The 16,319-nt window shown below is 46.4% G+C and overlaps 1 protein-coding gene across 2 annotated transcripts in view; it reads left to right on the forward strand.

Annotated features, from left to right (window-relative positions):
• Positions 1-16,319, forward strand: part of LOC147697852 (von Willebrand factor A domain-containing protein 5A-like) — a 522,842-nt gene that overhangs the window by 289,753 nt on the left and 216,770 nt on the right. For both annotated transcript variants that reach the window (XM_086934525.1, XM_086934526.1), the window contains exon 11: positions 15,094-15,208. In XM_086934525.1, the coding sequence (XP_086790651.1) occupies positions 15,094-15,208 (115 nt within the window). The remainder of the gene's footprint in view (positions 1-15,093; positions 15,209-16,319) is intronic.

Consider the following 16,319-nt stretch of genomic DNA (forward strand, 5'->3'; position numbering starts at 1 on the left):
TCCGTGACAATTGTAAGTGGTGTTTTTTGACTCGCACGAATATGGTCGAGTCTAGTATCTATGAACCGCAAATGACGAGTTTAGTAAGTGTGCGCAGTTTCGCTGTGCTAACTTAAACCGTTCGTCTGTTATGTGGGTTTCTCATCTGTACCCACGGGTTCCATCTTAGATACGGCATCCATTTTGTCTCTTGCCCTCAAGTAGTCAGCGAACGGACGCTGTCCGCTTCGCGACCCTGGGACTCCCAAGATACTTGCGGAAGACACATGTCCTTTGAAAGTGTCTTTATGACGAGGGGGTTGCTACTGTAAGGCAGGTGGCGCCGCTCGAGGCTCATCTTGCCTCACGGACTTATTGTCTCAGCCGTGCATCTCATTAGGCACGTCCCTTTGATGCCTGTATCTCGTGCTTCCCGGCACCTCCCCTTTTACACCCTTTCCGATCTCCCCACTGTCTCCGTCTTCCTCTGCACCTGTCTTCGTTCCTGTTTCGATCTACTTTACTGCTGATTGGAATTTGCTAATGGTGGGAAGATGGGTTTTTACAGTTGGGAACCGCCAAATGTTTCCGCACTTATGTTCCGGACCTTGTATGTTTCAAAGCGACCAAAGCGACCCCTCTGGGAGCTAGATGTGGGAACTGAGTTGTAAACCTTTGTGTTCAATGTTAGCCTATGGGTAAAAACTGTATAAAAGGAGCGATCCACAAAACCAATTTGAAGCAGTCTCCCCAAGTTGCACGTGGTGTACTTGTCGTGACTTCTGTGTTCCCTGCAGTAAATAAACCTTGACTCTTTGACGCCGAAGGAAGTGTCCCGTGTCTCTGTGACTTGTACGCCGGAGCAGGTTACCCACGAAGGTTTCAGGTGTTGTGCCCTGGCACCGCTGGGTCCAAAAGAACCCAGTCCTTCAGTTGGCGCCCAACGTGGGGCTGCATCAGTGGTACCGGTCCAAGCCCGACGATCGTGAGGAACTTCGTGTGAAATCTCCGAGGGAAGGTGCACCCCGCTTCATCGATCCAGTTGTCGAAATAAGTGGCCCGAAGACTTTTCCCGCGAAGATTCCCGCCTCCTAACGGCTGCGACGGACTGCTGCCCTGACTGTAGACCTGTTTTGGCGCCTGGCGTAGACCTTGGTATAGCGAGACGATAGACGGGCCTTCCTGAGGACGCCATTGATCTTTGAGTTAAGTATTTGTGGGTCGCTCCCAGAATCCTTGGTTGTAGACACTTTAGCGAGTGTCTTTGTTGTAAACACTAGTGGTTTGTTGTTGTTGTACACGCTGTGTGAGTGTTTTTGTCGGTGACACTTTGCTAGCGTAACTTTGTTGTTGTATTTGTTTGACGACTGCAGCCGCCAAAGACCGAGGGTTTTGTTCTTGCTGGGACTTGGTAAATCCCGTAACCCTTGAAGTTTGTGAAACTCGGCTAGCGTGCAAGATGCCTGGTCGCAGTACTTTGTTCAGTTGCTTTAGACCTTGTGGTGCGGATTCCCTGCTGGAGGACTCGTGTCCGATACCTCCGGTAGGAACTCCTACTTATGACTTATATAGCAAACATGGGCTAGGCCCGATTGCTTTTAATGACTATTGGATAAAATATACAAAGAAAGACGGCGATCTTCGTTGGCCACCTCATGGTAGCTTCGAAGCGTCGATCTTAGATAATTTGGAAATTAAGTTGTTCGAACGTAAATCTAGGCCGGCCATGTTTGATGCCTTTCGATTGTGGCGCAAAGAAGCCCGACAGAAAGAGATCAGACAGAATAAACGTAGTGAGCGAGATAATGTTGCTACTATTGTAAAGAAAGCTGAGCAGTTTCAGCGTGATAAGGAGGATAAGGACAAGGAAGTGTTTGAGAGGCTGCAACGTATGACCATAGATAAATGCTATCCTGCTTTGCCTACGGAGTCGGATAAGAAGGAAGAGGCAGTTGAGGATCCTTTAATGTCCTATCTTATGAAGTCACCACCTCCGTACGTACAGGGTACCGCAGCTCCTGTGGTCCCTGCCGTACCTGTTCTCCCACCTGTTATTCCTCCGCCTATTCCTCAACCTGCACCCGCTCTTCCGACTATTCCTGCTCCTGTGCCTGTGTCTATTCCTACTGCTCCTCCGCTTCCACACACTCCTGCTCACACTACTGCTCCTGTGTTGTTAACCCCTGTCGTTGCTAATGTCTCTACTCCTTCTCTTGTTAGTCCTGTGTCTTACTCTTGTCCCTCTACTCGTAACCGTAATTCCCCCATTGCGGCTAGCTTCTTTCAGTCGCTCGGACCTGTTTTTGGGTCCGCTGGTTCTGATGGCCCACCGCAGAGGCGTAGTCAGCTTCCTGGTAATAGGGAACGCGCTGCGCTATACAATATGGCGATGAGTTGGATCGACAATCCGCAGAGAAATCCACCCCGTGTTGTTCTTGAAACGTTTAGTCAATTCAACATACCGACTCAGAGATATGTGTTTGACGAAATGTGTAAACTTTTACGTGATCAGATAGCGGCAGTTGCGCCTGACGAGGTGCTGACCGCCCTGTCCAATCTTCGGCTTCAGTTCGCAACTGGACTGATAGTCGATACTAATGTCCGACGTGCTATTGAGCAGTTGCTGTCTTTCCGCCTAGCTCCTATTCCTCACGCACTGTTTGTAGAGGATCTTGAACGCCAACAAGCTGAGTCTGGTCAATATCCTATGCGTGAAGTTCCGCCAGTTTGGGTACCTGCTGATAATACCGATGTTAATAACCCAATAGCGGCGCATTTCCAGAGAGTGTGGATACATCTCCCATGGAAACGATCGGAAGTGCTTCAGGTGAAACAAACTTTGCCCGATCCTCGCAAGAATCCTGCTGGGTATTATAAGGAATTGTCGCAGCTCGTAGATGCTACGGTAATGAATCTTGCCGATATCGACATGTTGTTTGGCAATGTCGTACCGCAACCGGTATGGGCCAAGATTCGTCACCAAGATCACGCAAATGAATTAGGTGGTGATTGGAATGCTATTACAGCGGCAGACGCTGGACAAGCGGCTGCTACTAAACCCGATCAATTGATTGAACTTCTTCCCCAGCGAATCATTACGTTAATGAAAACGCTCATGCCAGCTATGAAGGTAAATTGGGATAAGTTGTCAGCCTGTAAGCAAAAGAAAGATGAGAGTGTTTCAGACTTCTTTACGAGGTTTGAGGAAACATTCGTTGATCATAGTGGACAGGATATGGGTACTGAGGGTGGACAGAGGTTGTTTGTGGATAAATTTGTATCGAACTTATTGCCCGACTTGTGCAATAAATTGAAGAATTCAGAAAGTGCATGGGCCGTTTCTACCTCGGCTCAGATTCTGGCTACGGCACAATATTACGAAAATAGAGAGAAAGAGGAAACTGACCGCGCTGATAAAAAGACAAAAGAGCTGAAAACTAAAGTGTTGTTACAACAAGCATATCCGCCGCGTTCTAATCAGAATGCGTCTCAGCAGAATAGATCACAGTCGCAATCGCATCGATCGCAATCGCGTAATGATTCCTCTTTCAACAGATCTTCATTAGGGTACAATCAATGTGCTTATTGTAGACAGGAGGGACACATTAAATTTGATTGTCCTGCTTTAAATGATCGTAATAGTGGTAATTCGTCTAGAGGAGGCCGTGGTGGTTCACAGAATGCATCACGTGGTAGAGGTCGTGGTGCTCAGAACGACCGCTCTGACAACTCATCAAACTCTAATAATTGTTTCGATCAACGTGGATCATCGCAAGGACGATCTGCGCAGTACAATGTAGACGATTATTACGTCGATCAGGGAACTGACGACAGTAATTACTAGGACAGCCACAGACAAGGAGAGGGAGTGGTATCAGTTCCGGTTGATCAGAGAGGGCCTTACGTCGCAGTTGCTACATCGGGCGTCGTTGAGCCTTTTCTGTTGGACACTGGTGCAGCGAAAAGTTCTATCATGCATTCGAAACTCCCTGGCGCACCTTTGTCTGGCTTAACAAATGTTTCCGTTGGATTCTCTGGCGCCCCCGTTAGCAATCCAGTTTCGCGCCCTTTGCCCCTTAAAATTGGGCCTCGTGAGCTCGAAGCTCCGTTGATTTTAACCACTGGTTGTGGTGAAAATCTTTTGGGTCTGGATTTGCTTAAACGTTTGTATGCAACTTTGTATTGTTCTCCTGCGGGTGTAAAGCTTACGTTCGGAGAGAAAGTAGTCTCTCCCATGTATTTGTCCCTCGATAAGCTTCCACCGGAATTGGATTCTCTTCCTGCGTCTTTGTGGGCGACGGGTCCAAACGATGTGGGCCTACTTGATATCTCCCCTTATGTTGTTCAGTTGAAATCGAATGTGCGATTGCCACGTATTCCCCAGTACCGTATCTCCCTTGATGGTGAACGAGCTCTGTTAGCGATCATCTATGATTTGATCGAGAAAGATGTTATTGAGGAGACTCGGGGAAACGTGTGCAACAGCCCTGTACTGCCCATTCTTAAACGTACTGATCCTACCAAACCGCCTGTTTATCGTTTTGTTATCGATTTACGGGAGGTAAATAAAATTGTGGTTCCTCAATTCCCTGTTGTGCCTGACATCACGGCGCTACTGACTCTGATTCCAGCTACTGCTTCATGGTTTTCGGTGATTGATTTGAAAAATGCGTTTTTCAGCATCCCGATTGCCGAAGAAAGCAGGGACCTTTTCGGTTTCTCTCTTGGTGGACGTAGCTTCCGGTTCAAACGCGCTCCTCAAGGCTACTGTGAAAGTCCATCGATTTACAGTCAAGCTTTGAAGGGTCAACTGGATGCGTTTAGGTTGCCGGTTGGTGCGGCTTTAATCCAATACGTCGACGACTTATTGGTGGCTGCCGATACTCAGGACATTTGCAAAATTGCTACGGTATCGTTGCTGCAACATCTCTGTGAGTTACATCACAAGGTGTCACCTTCTAAACTCCAATATTGTTGTCAAGAAGTAACCTACCTAGGTCACTTATTGTCAAAGGAGGGAAGGAGATTGACCCCAGAGAGAATTGCAGCGATTGCACGAATGGCTGTGCCAACAACCCAAAGAGATGTGCGTGCTTTTCTAGGTATCACGTCGTACTGCAGGCAGTGGATTCCAAATTTTTCATTGCTAGCGAAACCATTGGTGGCTCTTACGTGCAAGGATGTTCCAACTCCTTTACCATGGACGGAAGAATGTCAGAAAAGTTTTTCTGAATTACGTGATTCATTGTGTTCGGCTCCTGTGTTAGGTACCCCTGATTACAGCAAGCCGTTCACGTTATACGTTCACGAGAGGGAAGGTTGTGCGTTGAGTGTCTTAACGCAACCTTTTGGTGGTAAGCAACGTCCATGTGCATATTTTTCCTCGACCTTAGACCCAGTAGCTAGAGCATTGCCGAGTTGTTTGAGAGCAACTGCGGCAGCTGCGGTCTCCATCCGACAATCAGCAGGATTGGTCATGGATAATATGCTTACGGTGATGGTTCCGCATGCAGTCGATACTCTTTTGAATCGAACGAAAACTCAGCACTTGACGAGTGCGAGGTTATCTGGGTACGAATTGACGCTCTTGGCAAGCCATATTCAGATAAAACGTTGTAATGTCCTAAATCCGGCAACTTTGTTACCAATTAGTGCAGAGTCAGATGCAGTAACAGAACATGACTGTTACTTGCGGACAGAGGAGGAAACGAAAGGTCGAGTGGACCTTAAAAACACCCCATTGGAAGACCCTGACGGCACCCTGTATGTGGATGGGTCATGTTTCAAATTGCCGAATGGTGATGTGACTACTGCTTATGCTGTTGTAACGTTGAATACTGTTGTTGAGACTGCGAGATTGAATCAGAATTCTGCCCAAGCTGCAGAGCTGATTGCTCTTACTAGAGCATGTGTATTAGCAAAAGATAAACGTGTGAATGTGTACACCGATAGCCAGTATGCTTTCGGTGTAGCGCATAGCTTTGGACGGTTGTGGCGAGAGCGTGGTTTCTTCACGTCGCATGGCACGAAAATACAGCATGGCCAGCTCGTGAACGATCTTTTGGATGCATTGACTTTGCCTGCTCAAGTTGCGATTGTTAAGTGTAGTGCGCACCGTAAGGTGACGGATGATGTTGGTCGTGGTAACGCGTTTGCAGATGAGATTGCTAAGGAGACTGCCCGGAACATTAGCACTCGAATGTATGTGACGAGTTCGGTTAGGTGGCCTACAGAATCAAGTATGTGTGAGAATACTATAGAGAGCGTGAAAGCAATTCAGAATGAGGCCACCGACACTGAAAAGACGAAGTGGAAAGAAAGTACGGGAAGGTTGGATGCGAATGGTTGCTGGATTGATTTGTCGGATCAGAAAAGATGGATGTTACCGGATGCGTATGTACTAGCCGTTGTGACAATGGCACATGGGTTAGCACATATTAGCGCGAAAGGTATTTGCAAGTTGTTGGCTGATGTGTGGAAGAATGATGGTATTACGAAGTGTGCTGAACGTCTGGTGAAGAATTGTATGGTGTGTATAATGTACAATCCTGGCAAAGGAACCCCAACTCCCCCTGGCAGTTTTGCTCCTCCTTCGTATCCCTTTGAGGTGATTCAATTGGACTTCATCCATATGGAGCGATGCAATAACCTGAAATATGTTTTGGTTGTGGTTTGCGCATTCTCCCGATGGATCGAGGCCTATCCCCTCAAAGACAATACCGCTTTGTCTACTGCGAAAATCCTACTGAAGGAATACTTTCCTCGGTACGGAATGCCTAGAGTCGTGTGGTCAGATAACGGAAGTGAGTTCGTTGGAAGTGTGATGAAGAGTGTGTGTAAGGGCCTTGGAATTAATCAAAAATTCCATAGCGCCAATCATCCCCAGTCAGCTGGATTGGTTGAAGGTTACAATGGTACCCTTAAACTAAAATTAGCGAAGATTCAGGCTACGACTGGACTTTCGTGGCCTGACGCTTTGCCTCTAGCATTACTGTCAACTAGGGCGACTGTACACTCCCGAATAGGGCTTAGTCCCTATGAAATAGTGTTCGGCCGTCCTGCGAATGTGTGGGGGGTTCCTAGGCCAGGTATATTCGTTGATCTTGAGTATCCGATGTTGATTGACTACTTACATGACTTGACTGCTAAACTGAGGTTAATTCATCAACAGGTTTACGACGCCTTGCCGACGCAGACGGAGGGTCCAGGCCACCAGCTCCAGCCCGGTGATTGGGTTGTCACCCGTAATTTTTCGCGCAAGAAGAATCTGGACCCCCGTTTTGTTGGACCTCACCAGGTGCTCCTGGCCACGAGGACTGCCGTTCGTCTTGAGGGGCGGAAGAATTGGGTACATGCTACCCATTGTAAACGAGTCCCTATTCCTTTGCTGGCAGACCCGTGGGTGAGGAAAGGCATTGCGTCGACAGAAGCAGAGACATTGCCGGCGTTTGTACCTTTTAGCGACGCACAGCTTGTTGGTGAACACTCAGCGCAGCAGAAAGCCACTGTTGGAACATTGTCAGCAAAAGACTCCAGACCAAATCAACAAACTGATCAGCAGGACGCTGTCTCTTCGACGGATCCTTTATTTGACGAGCAGACACGTCCCGGGAAACATCGATATTCTTTGCGTTCTCATACTAAGGACAAATAAAATTGTTTTCTTGCTTTGCTAAAAACTGATAACTGCAATATCCTCGTTTCCCCTGATCAACTTTGAACATTTCGTATGATTGAAAATTGTTTGTACGTGTATTAAGATTTTTGTATCTTTTTCCTTCCACAGCTGATTTTTGTGCTAAATAAAATACATATTGTGTATTGAGGGCCGTAGGGCCGCGCGCGTACTTCCTTCTGGACAGTAGGTCTTGACGCTAGGTTAAAGGCCGTCGGTTCCTAGGAACTCCTGGGGATTGACTATTGCTGCACAGAACGAAGTGCGTCAAGAAACGTTGCGGACGGTCGTAGGGAAATGGCATTTTCGAAGCTGAACGATTTGGAAGGAGCTCAGGCGTATAGAGTTAAACTGCAGAAACTTAGTCGTACTAAATGTGTTGTATTCCAATTGTTTGTACTGTTTTTAACTGCTTCTGCATTCTTGGCGGGTGGGGTGTATTATGCTATGTCTTACTTTTTACTTCCTACCCCTACTCCTACTTCTTACCCTAACGTTACTCTTACTGCTACTACTGCTTCTCCCCATTCCTTTCATATTTTACCGGAACACGAACAGGCTAGACGTGTAGAATTCCGCAACAATTCCTTTATCCAGCTCCTCCATCAGCATCAGTTAGTGGTTAACACTACTAATTGTTGGGTGTGTGGGTTGATGCCACATACTACGGGTAAGGGAATTCCATATCTGGTGTTACCGTATAGTTCCCAAGGGTCAGCTCGAGCATACCAAACAATGCTTCGAAGCGCACTAGGTTTCCACCCCTCTCCAGAACGTTCCCCCAAACCTGGTCCTACCTCGTATCAGTGGGTGGTGTCGATGGCCATACAGGATTTGGAAGATGAGATCTATGATGCTTTTCTCATCCCTAAGGCAGAGGTACAAGCCTATAGGGCACCGAATCGAGGGGAATATAGTATGTTCACTAATGAAAGGCAGCTTAAAAACTCGCCACCAATATGGGTCGTACCCCACACTGGTAATCTTTGTCTCGTGGGTCGTGGTTCGCAAGCCTCACTTGGAGTAAGTGCTTGCACTGAGAGTTACGTTCTGCCAATGTCCCCGATCCCTGTGTTTCTGGCTGCCAAGGGTACGTACTTCATCTGTCATGATCGTGCATATACATGGTTGCCCTCAGACTTCATGGGCTCATGTTTTGTTGCAAATCTGTTGCCTCCGACGTTCACTGTAGATGCCGATTACCATAAGACTAGAGTTGTACGAGGCGTAATTAGCGAAGAGGATACTGCCGGTCAAGAGGCAGGAGACTTTTTCAAGGGTTTCCTCCCGTTTTGGGGACCTATGGTTAATAGTAGGAACCTGAGACATTTGACTCGAGTGGTAGAATCGACAGCTAATGTTACTGCCAGTGCCCTTGGTAATATCACCACAGAACTTCAGGCGGAGAGACTTATGACGTTACAAAACCGTATGGTTTTAGATGTCGTCTTGGCAGATCGCGGTGGGGTATGTAAAGTGATCCATTCGAGCTGTTGCATTTTCATACCTGATAATGCCCCTACTGTCTATCAAGCCATCTCGAAGTTGCATAAGATCTCCGAATCCATACACGTGGATGTAGGGGATTGGACGCTGCTCGGTTGGTTTTGGGGCCTGATGTCGACTTGGGGTTGGAAGATTCTGATGATCATCGGGGTTGTGGTAGTGTTCCTGTTCACGTGTTGCCTTTGTGTGCAGTGTGGTCCTGCCTTATGTGGCCTCTGTGCTACAACGTGTATGAGACAACCACCTGCTACCAAGGGGACTCGCTCGGACAGATCTATGCTACAACGACATCTTGATGGTCTGATGAATATCGAATATGATTCCGACTAGTGCTTGCCTACATGAGGGCAAAAGGAGCGTCTGAGGTTCCGTGACAATTGTAAGTGGTGTTTTTTGACTCGCACGAATATGGTCGAGTCTAGTATCTATGAACCGCAAATGACGAGTTTAGTAAGTGTGCGCAGTTTCGCTGTGCTAACTTAAACCGTTCGTCTGTTATGTGGGTTTCTCATCTGTACCCACGGGTTCCATCTTAGATACGGCATCCATTTTGTCTCTTGCCCTCAAGTAGTCAGCGAACGGACGCTGTCCGCTTCGCGACCCTGGGACTCCCAAGATACTTGCGGAAGACACATGTCCTTTGAAAGTGTCTTTATGACGAGGGGGTTGCTACTGTAAGGCAGGTGGCGCCGCTCGAGGCTCATCTTGCCTCACGGACTTATTGTCTCAGCCGTGCATCTCATTAGGCACGTCCCTTTGATGCCTGTATCTCGTGCTTCCCGGCACCTCCCCTTTTACACCCTTTCCGATCTCCCCACTGTCTCCGTCTTCCTCTGCACCTGTCTTCGTTCCTGTTTCGATCTACTTTACTGCTGATTGGAATTTGCTAATGGTGGGAAGATGGGTTTTTACAGTTGGGAACCGCCAAATGTTTCCGCACTTATGTTCCGGACCTTGTATGTTTCAAAGCGACCAAAGCGACCCCTCTGGGAGCTAGATGTGGGAACTGAGTTGTAAACCTTTGTGTTCAATGTTAGCCTATGGGTAAAAACTGTATAAAAGGAGCGATCCACAAAACCAATTTGAAGCAGTCTCCCCAAGTTGCACGTGGTGTACTTGTCGTGACTTCTGTGTTCCCTGCAGTAAATAAACCTTGACTCTTTGACGCCGAAGGAAGTGTCCCGTGTCTCTGTGACTTGTACGCCGGAGCAGGTTACCCACGAAGGTTTCAGGTGTTGTGCCCTGGCACCGCTGGGTCCAAAAGAACCCAGTCCTTCAGGGCACTGTGACCAGAGAAGGCTAGAGGGTACACACACACACACACACACACACACACTCACTCACTCACTCACTCACTCATCGACAAGGCACACATTGTGTGCCATGCCTACAACCCACTGCCCTGGCATAGATCAGTCACCCCTCTAGCGGGGTGCACTATACCAGAGGTGAGGGTACAGGTAAATTAGCCCTGCACCCCTACAGTGTCTAGGTCCATTCTTTGACATTGCAGTGCTGCCATTAAGAGTATATGGTGCTGGGAGTTTGTCATTACAAACTCCACAGCACCATAATGGCTACATTGAAAACTGAGAAGTTTGGTAAAAAAACTCCTCAGCACATTAAACCCACACTGAAGCCAGTGTGGGATTTAATGAAAAATGCACACAGAGGGCATCTCTAACCTACCACTAGTGTCCAGGCTGAGTGGCTGCTTTCAGCTTCCACCACCAGACATGTTTCTGGACCCCTGGGTCGAGAGCCTGCTGCTCTCTGGGGCCTGAAACAATGTACATCCTTGGACAAGGTGCCAAACCTCCTCTCCCAGGATGGGCAGGGTTCACGAAGGGGAAGCTTCAAAGGCTTGCCGCCTTTGTGACCTTCCCCAGGCCACTTGCTGTTCTCCGCTACTGGTCCCCACTAGTTCTGACCCCCACTTTGGGCGGAAGAACTAGTGGGAGAAACAAGTGAGGAAGAGAGGTGTGCCCACCTCTACCAACAAGATGGGGGGACTCTGCCAACCAGGGACAGGCTCATGCCCCCCTCCCACTGGAGGGTGGCATAATAGGGGATGTACTCACCCCAGGGAAGGGGCCCATCGGTCCCTGCCTTTTACCTACCTATAATGCCCCTAAATCTAGTATTTAGGGGCACCCCTGAACTTTGTTTCCTCAGATAAGAACCAGAAGGACCAAACAGCACGCTGAAGCTAACAAGAAGATGACGTTCACTGACTTGGCCCCGGCCCTACCGGCCTGTCTCCACCTCGAATCTACTCTTGCGAAATCCCAGTGTGTCCTGCAGCCAGCAACCTCGAAACCCCCAGAGGACCTGCCTGCCTTGAAACCCCACTTTGAGACTTTGTCTCCCGTGAACACTGGATTTGTTCATCTGCAACCTCTTGCTCCGGATGGACACCGCAAATCCGCCCCACTCTGCACCCGCCGTCCACGGCCCAAGCTCGAGTGGGCAAACACCACGAAGAGGTCCCCCGGCGATCCTGACCCGAGGTCCAGCGATCCCTCAATCCTCTAGCCAACACCTGCAACCTAAATCCAGAAGGCCCCCCTAACCGTGACCAGGAGCTGACCCCAAAAGGCACCCCTGCACCTGACGCCCCATGGCCTGGTGTGCCCAAACCAACGGTGCCTAACCAACCCCTAACTTCCCAACTTACCTCTCAAAGTGGTGGTTGCACCCAGAAGACCTTGTGCTTGAGCCTGCAGTTCCTTTGCAAACTGGAGATTTCCCATTGAAACCAACAGGGCGCCTGATGTTGAAACAGCACCCTGCATCCGGCCTCTCTAGTGCTGTTGAGGTTGCACCTTTGGTGCTACTTAGTTTCCCCATGTGCCCTGAGCTAAAGTCCAGGGGCTTTGCTCCCATTACCCAGTGGCCTGCTTGCCAGGAGCCACCAACCAGAGGCCCCCTGTCCTCCTTGGATAAAATTGAGCCTCAGCACTCTGCACCCGGACGCCCTAGTGCTGATGAGGGAGTAACAACAGTGCATCCTTGACCTTGGGGGAACCTGTGTTCTAACCAAAGAAGCTCAACTCCAAAGACCGATTACTTACCTGGTAACCGTTAACTTAATTTCTCTCCATAAGAACCTATTGACTGTTTTTCTCTGAAAAATGTTCTAAGTGTGGAGTTGATTTGTATGGAAACATGAAAAATAACAATTTTGCAAAACTGATTTTACTTATCGTTTCTCTAGGAAATGTTCCAATGTGATATCTAGGTATATCACACTGAGTAGAAAGAGTAATCTAAAAAGTAATCTCAAAAGTAAAATAAAAGTAACTTACCTGAAATTTCCATTTCAAAGTCGATACAAAGTATATGTACAGCATTTCACAGTATTGCATTACCAGTAATTCAAACTGTAACCATTTCAAAGTACATTTACAATTGCATTTCAAACTGTATATTTACTGCAAAGTATTTATCAACTTATGTGTGCCAGGCTTGCTTGGTTCTAGAAAATAAAATAACTAAAGTAATATTTTATACAAAAACAATTGGTCTGAAGTTAAGTCTTTGAGTGTGTGAATTCATTTTCTGACTGAGTGTGTACAACAAATGCTTAACACTGTCCTATGATACTGCCTTACTGCTCGACCACACTACCACAAATAGAGAATAAGGTGCTATCTAACTTTACCTCTGCTTACATTTGGAGATCCATTGGACTCTGTGCACACTATACCTCACTTTGGTATAGTATATACAAAGCCAGCTTCCTACAATTGGTCACCAATATTTGCTTACACTTTCCTCCTCTCCCACTCCTTCTATACAGGGAACTAACAACCATGGTTCTCAACCCTCCTAGAAATGTCTCTCCTCTCAGTACTCACAAAAGGCTACCCAATAGGCCAGACATTCTCATGCAGGAATACTGTTTGATCAGACACACAGATCCCAGAAAACTGAATATAGCAATTTGGCACTTGAGGTCTTAGAATTCAGTTACTTGGGCCCCACACAGAAGGGTATTGACACTCTTAAGGAATCCTACAGACCCACCGCAAGACCTTGTTATGCAGCAAAGTAGAAACTGTTTTTCCACTACTGCATTTATAAAACCATTGACCCTTTACATCGGATCTCTTCAGGATAGTGTTATTTACTCCACCTACCAAAATCAGGATTAGTGTACCCTTCCATATGTCTACACCTGAGGGCTATTCCCGCAAGCATGGAAAATGGGTTACATTGATCTCTGATCAGAATTCCAGTCATTAAGGCCTTCATGGAGGGCCTCAAAAGGGTTATTCCACCAAGAGTCCCACCTGTCCCTCTTGGGAACCTGAAAATAATACAAGATTCATTGGTCACCCCCATTTGAGCCATTGCAATCTTGTCCCATGCAATGACTTCCATAAGGTGTACAAGTGAGTGACAAGCCTTCACTTTACCTTTCGTTCAATATCATGCAGATAATGTTGTACTACGGACTGACCATAAATCCTTCCTTGAAAGTGATTGTTCCCTTTCACTTTAATCAAACATTTGAACAACCAATTTTTTCCCTCACCCAGACTCAGTAGCAGAAAGGGCACTTCACACACTGAGTGTCAAAATGGCTCTAATGTACTACATCAATAGAACTAAATCCAAAGTGGATGGGGCATGTTGTCCTTCATCCTGCTCAGCATCAGATGCAAAGGAGATGACCATCTTTTTTCAAAATCTGCCATGGTTGCCCCATTTGCCAAAAATAACCTCAGTTGGCTAGGGTCAACATCATGCCATGGGTACCTCCTATATGACACTGGTGCCCAATTATGCCAATAATTACATATACTATGCCATTCACTGAATTGTACTATTAATGTCATCAATGAACCCTTCTGTCAAAATTTACCTCTAGTATGATTGAGTAAGCATTTTATCATGTTTGTCCACTTATATGCCACACCTGTCCTCCGTGAATCACCTCCAGCATGCTAGCGCCAGGATTTTGACATGGGTGTTCCATAACAAGATTTACCTCCGTTATGCCTGCACCAGCTATTTGCTGTGGATATCCCATATGTCCAGTAGTATCTCTAATATGCCAGGTCCCAGTCTACAAATATTTCCCTCTAACGTGCCAACACCAGTATCTTGCCAGGACCAAAAGCAGACTTGTAAGCATAACACCACATTTTCCCTCATGCTAATTTACATTCAATAACTCACACTCGTTGTCTGCTACCCACTCCACCTCAATCATTTTTACTCACTTGCACTCATATTTACACTCACACAGTGTTGCTCATTCTTACACTAATTCACTCAAACCTAGTCATACTGACTTGCGCTCATTCTTACTTGCGCTCACTCCTACTGTCACTCTATCATTCCCACTCACCATCACTAATTCGTACTCATTTAGTGACATTAAATCTCATTTTTTGCCACTCCCATCTCTGGCTGTCACTTTCACTTATACGCAAATGCCCACATACACACATGTTCACACATAAACACACCCTTTTCGCACAATCTCAATTACAACCATGCACACAAAACACTTTTAAAAACAATGTTTACTTGCCTGATGTTCCAGTTTTTATTGCACCAATAGTGAATAATGTACAATTATTCGCTCTTAGTTTAATTAAAAAGGAAGTGAATGGATTGTGAAGCCGCTCCTGTCTTCTTGGCCCTGATTTTGTCACATCTGAGGCCAGGTGTTGCAAAGTTAGTGCCAGGGGTTGCATGGAGCAGGCCAGGGGTCGCAGCTGCAACCCTTAAATGACATCCATGCACTCTACCTTTCAGATCAATACTTTGTCTAGGTGTCTAACACTGCATGTAATTTGTGCTTGGCTTTCAAGCCTAATTGGATGCCTATTCACTCACTCTACTGACTATCATTCATGGGTGACCTTAAATGTTTCTACCCTCAGTTTGAACTCTTCCCCTGTATTGTACCTCTGCAGGTGTTTTGCCTTTGGAATTGGAGAAGGGGCTTCCACGGCTCTTATTAAAGGCATCACCCGAGCTGCCAATGGCACGTGTGAGTTTATAACTGGCAAAGAAAGGATGCAGCCCAAGGTGAGAATCTGTCCACCTAGAGATAGTGATATCCATTTTTATCATTATCATTGCCTGTCATACTTACTTTAAAATACATATATATCTTCATTAGTATTTTGTTTTCATTGCTTTAACAAGAACACCTTTGTTCACATGTATAGACAGTCACATGGTGTATACAGTGTTTCCAATTACAAATGCATTGTATCAATTCGTTTCCATATGGGTCAACTATTCACCATAAAAAGCAATGTGTCTAAAAGACAAATTCACGTACACCTGGAGTCTTTACTTAAAGCCATGTGTGCTCAGGGGAGCTAATCTTAATGATCTACATTTAATTACATTAAACCTGTCACATCTAATACCCACTATTAACCATTTTGGTGCTGTCTCTCCCGTTGTCATCCCACCATGTGTTAGTCTAATATATGTTTGTCAGGGGATATGGGCTGGTCCAGTTTAAAAGTCATATCAAATATATGTGTTATTAGGGTATCGTTAGGGGTGCATAGAGGGCTCGTGTAGGGGGAAGCTAATCCAGCGCAAGAGGGTGTCAGCTCAGTTATGGTTCACTCCCTATTCTCACTTCAGTCCTGCTAGTCATTTTATCCTGTTTACTCAGTATTACTTTCTTGTTGGTCTAATACCTCATCTTCTTCTGCATCAAGTTCCTATCTTGTCAACTCAGTTATGGTTCACTCCCCATTCTCACTTCAGTCCTGCTAGTCATTTTATCCTGTTTACCCAGTATTAGTTTCTTGTTGGTCTAATACCTCATCTTCTTCTGCATCAAGTTCATATCTTGTCTACGTTTGCCTCTCATACTTGATGCATTTTTCTTAGTCTGTCCCTTGCTACATACTCTCTTTTAACCTGCATAGGAGTGTATGAAAGCCATGTACTCCTACTCAGAGAAGATAATTGTTTCTCATTTCTTTGGTATTTTTTCATCCTCACAACATACACAACTTCATACACATGCCACTAACCACCCAACATCCCCAAACTACCACATGCACAATGCCACTAATGCTTGTAAATGCAGTTTCTGCAGTTCTCCATTCTTCAGAAATCACAGACATCATCACCTGTCATAAACTCTACACTCCTCATGAAAACATGGCTC

Source organism: Lissotriton vulgaris, chromosome 8, assembly GCF_964263255.1.
Source record: "Lissotriton vulgaris chromosome 8, aLisVul1.2, whole genome shotgun sequence".
NCBI lineage: Eukaryota > Metazoa > Chordata > Amphibia > Caudata > Salamandridae > Lissotriton > Lissotriton vulgaris.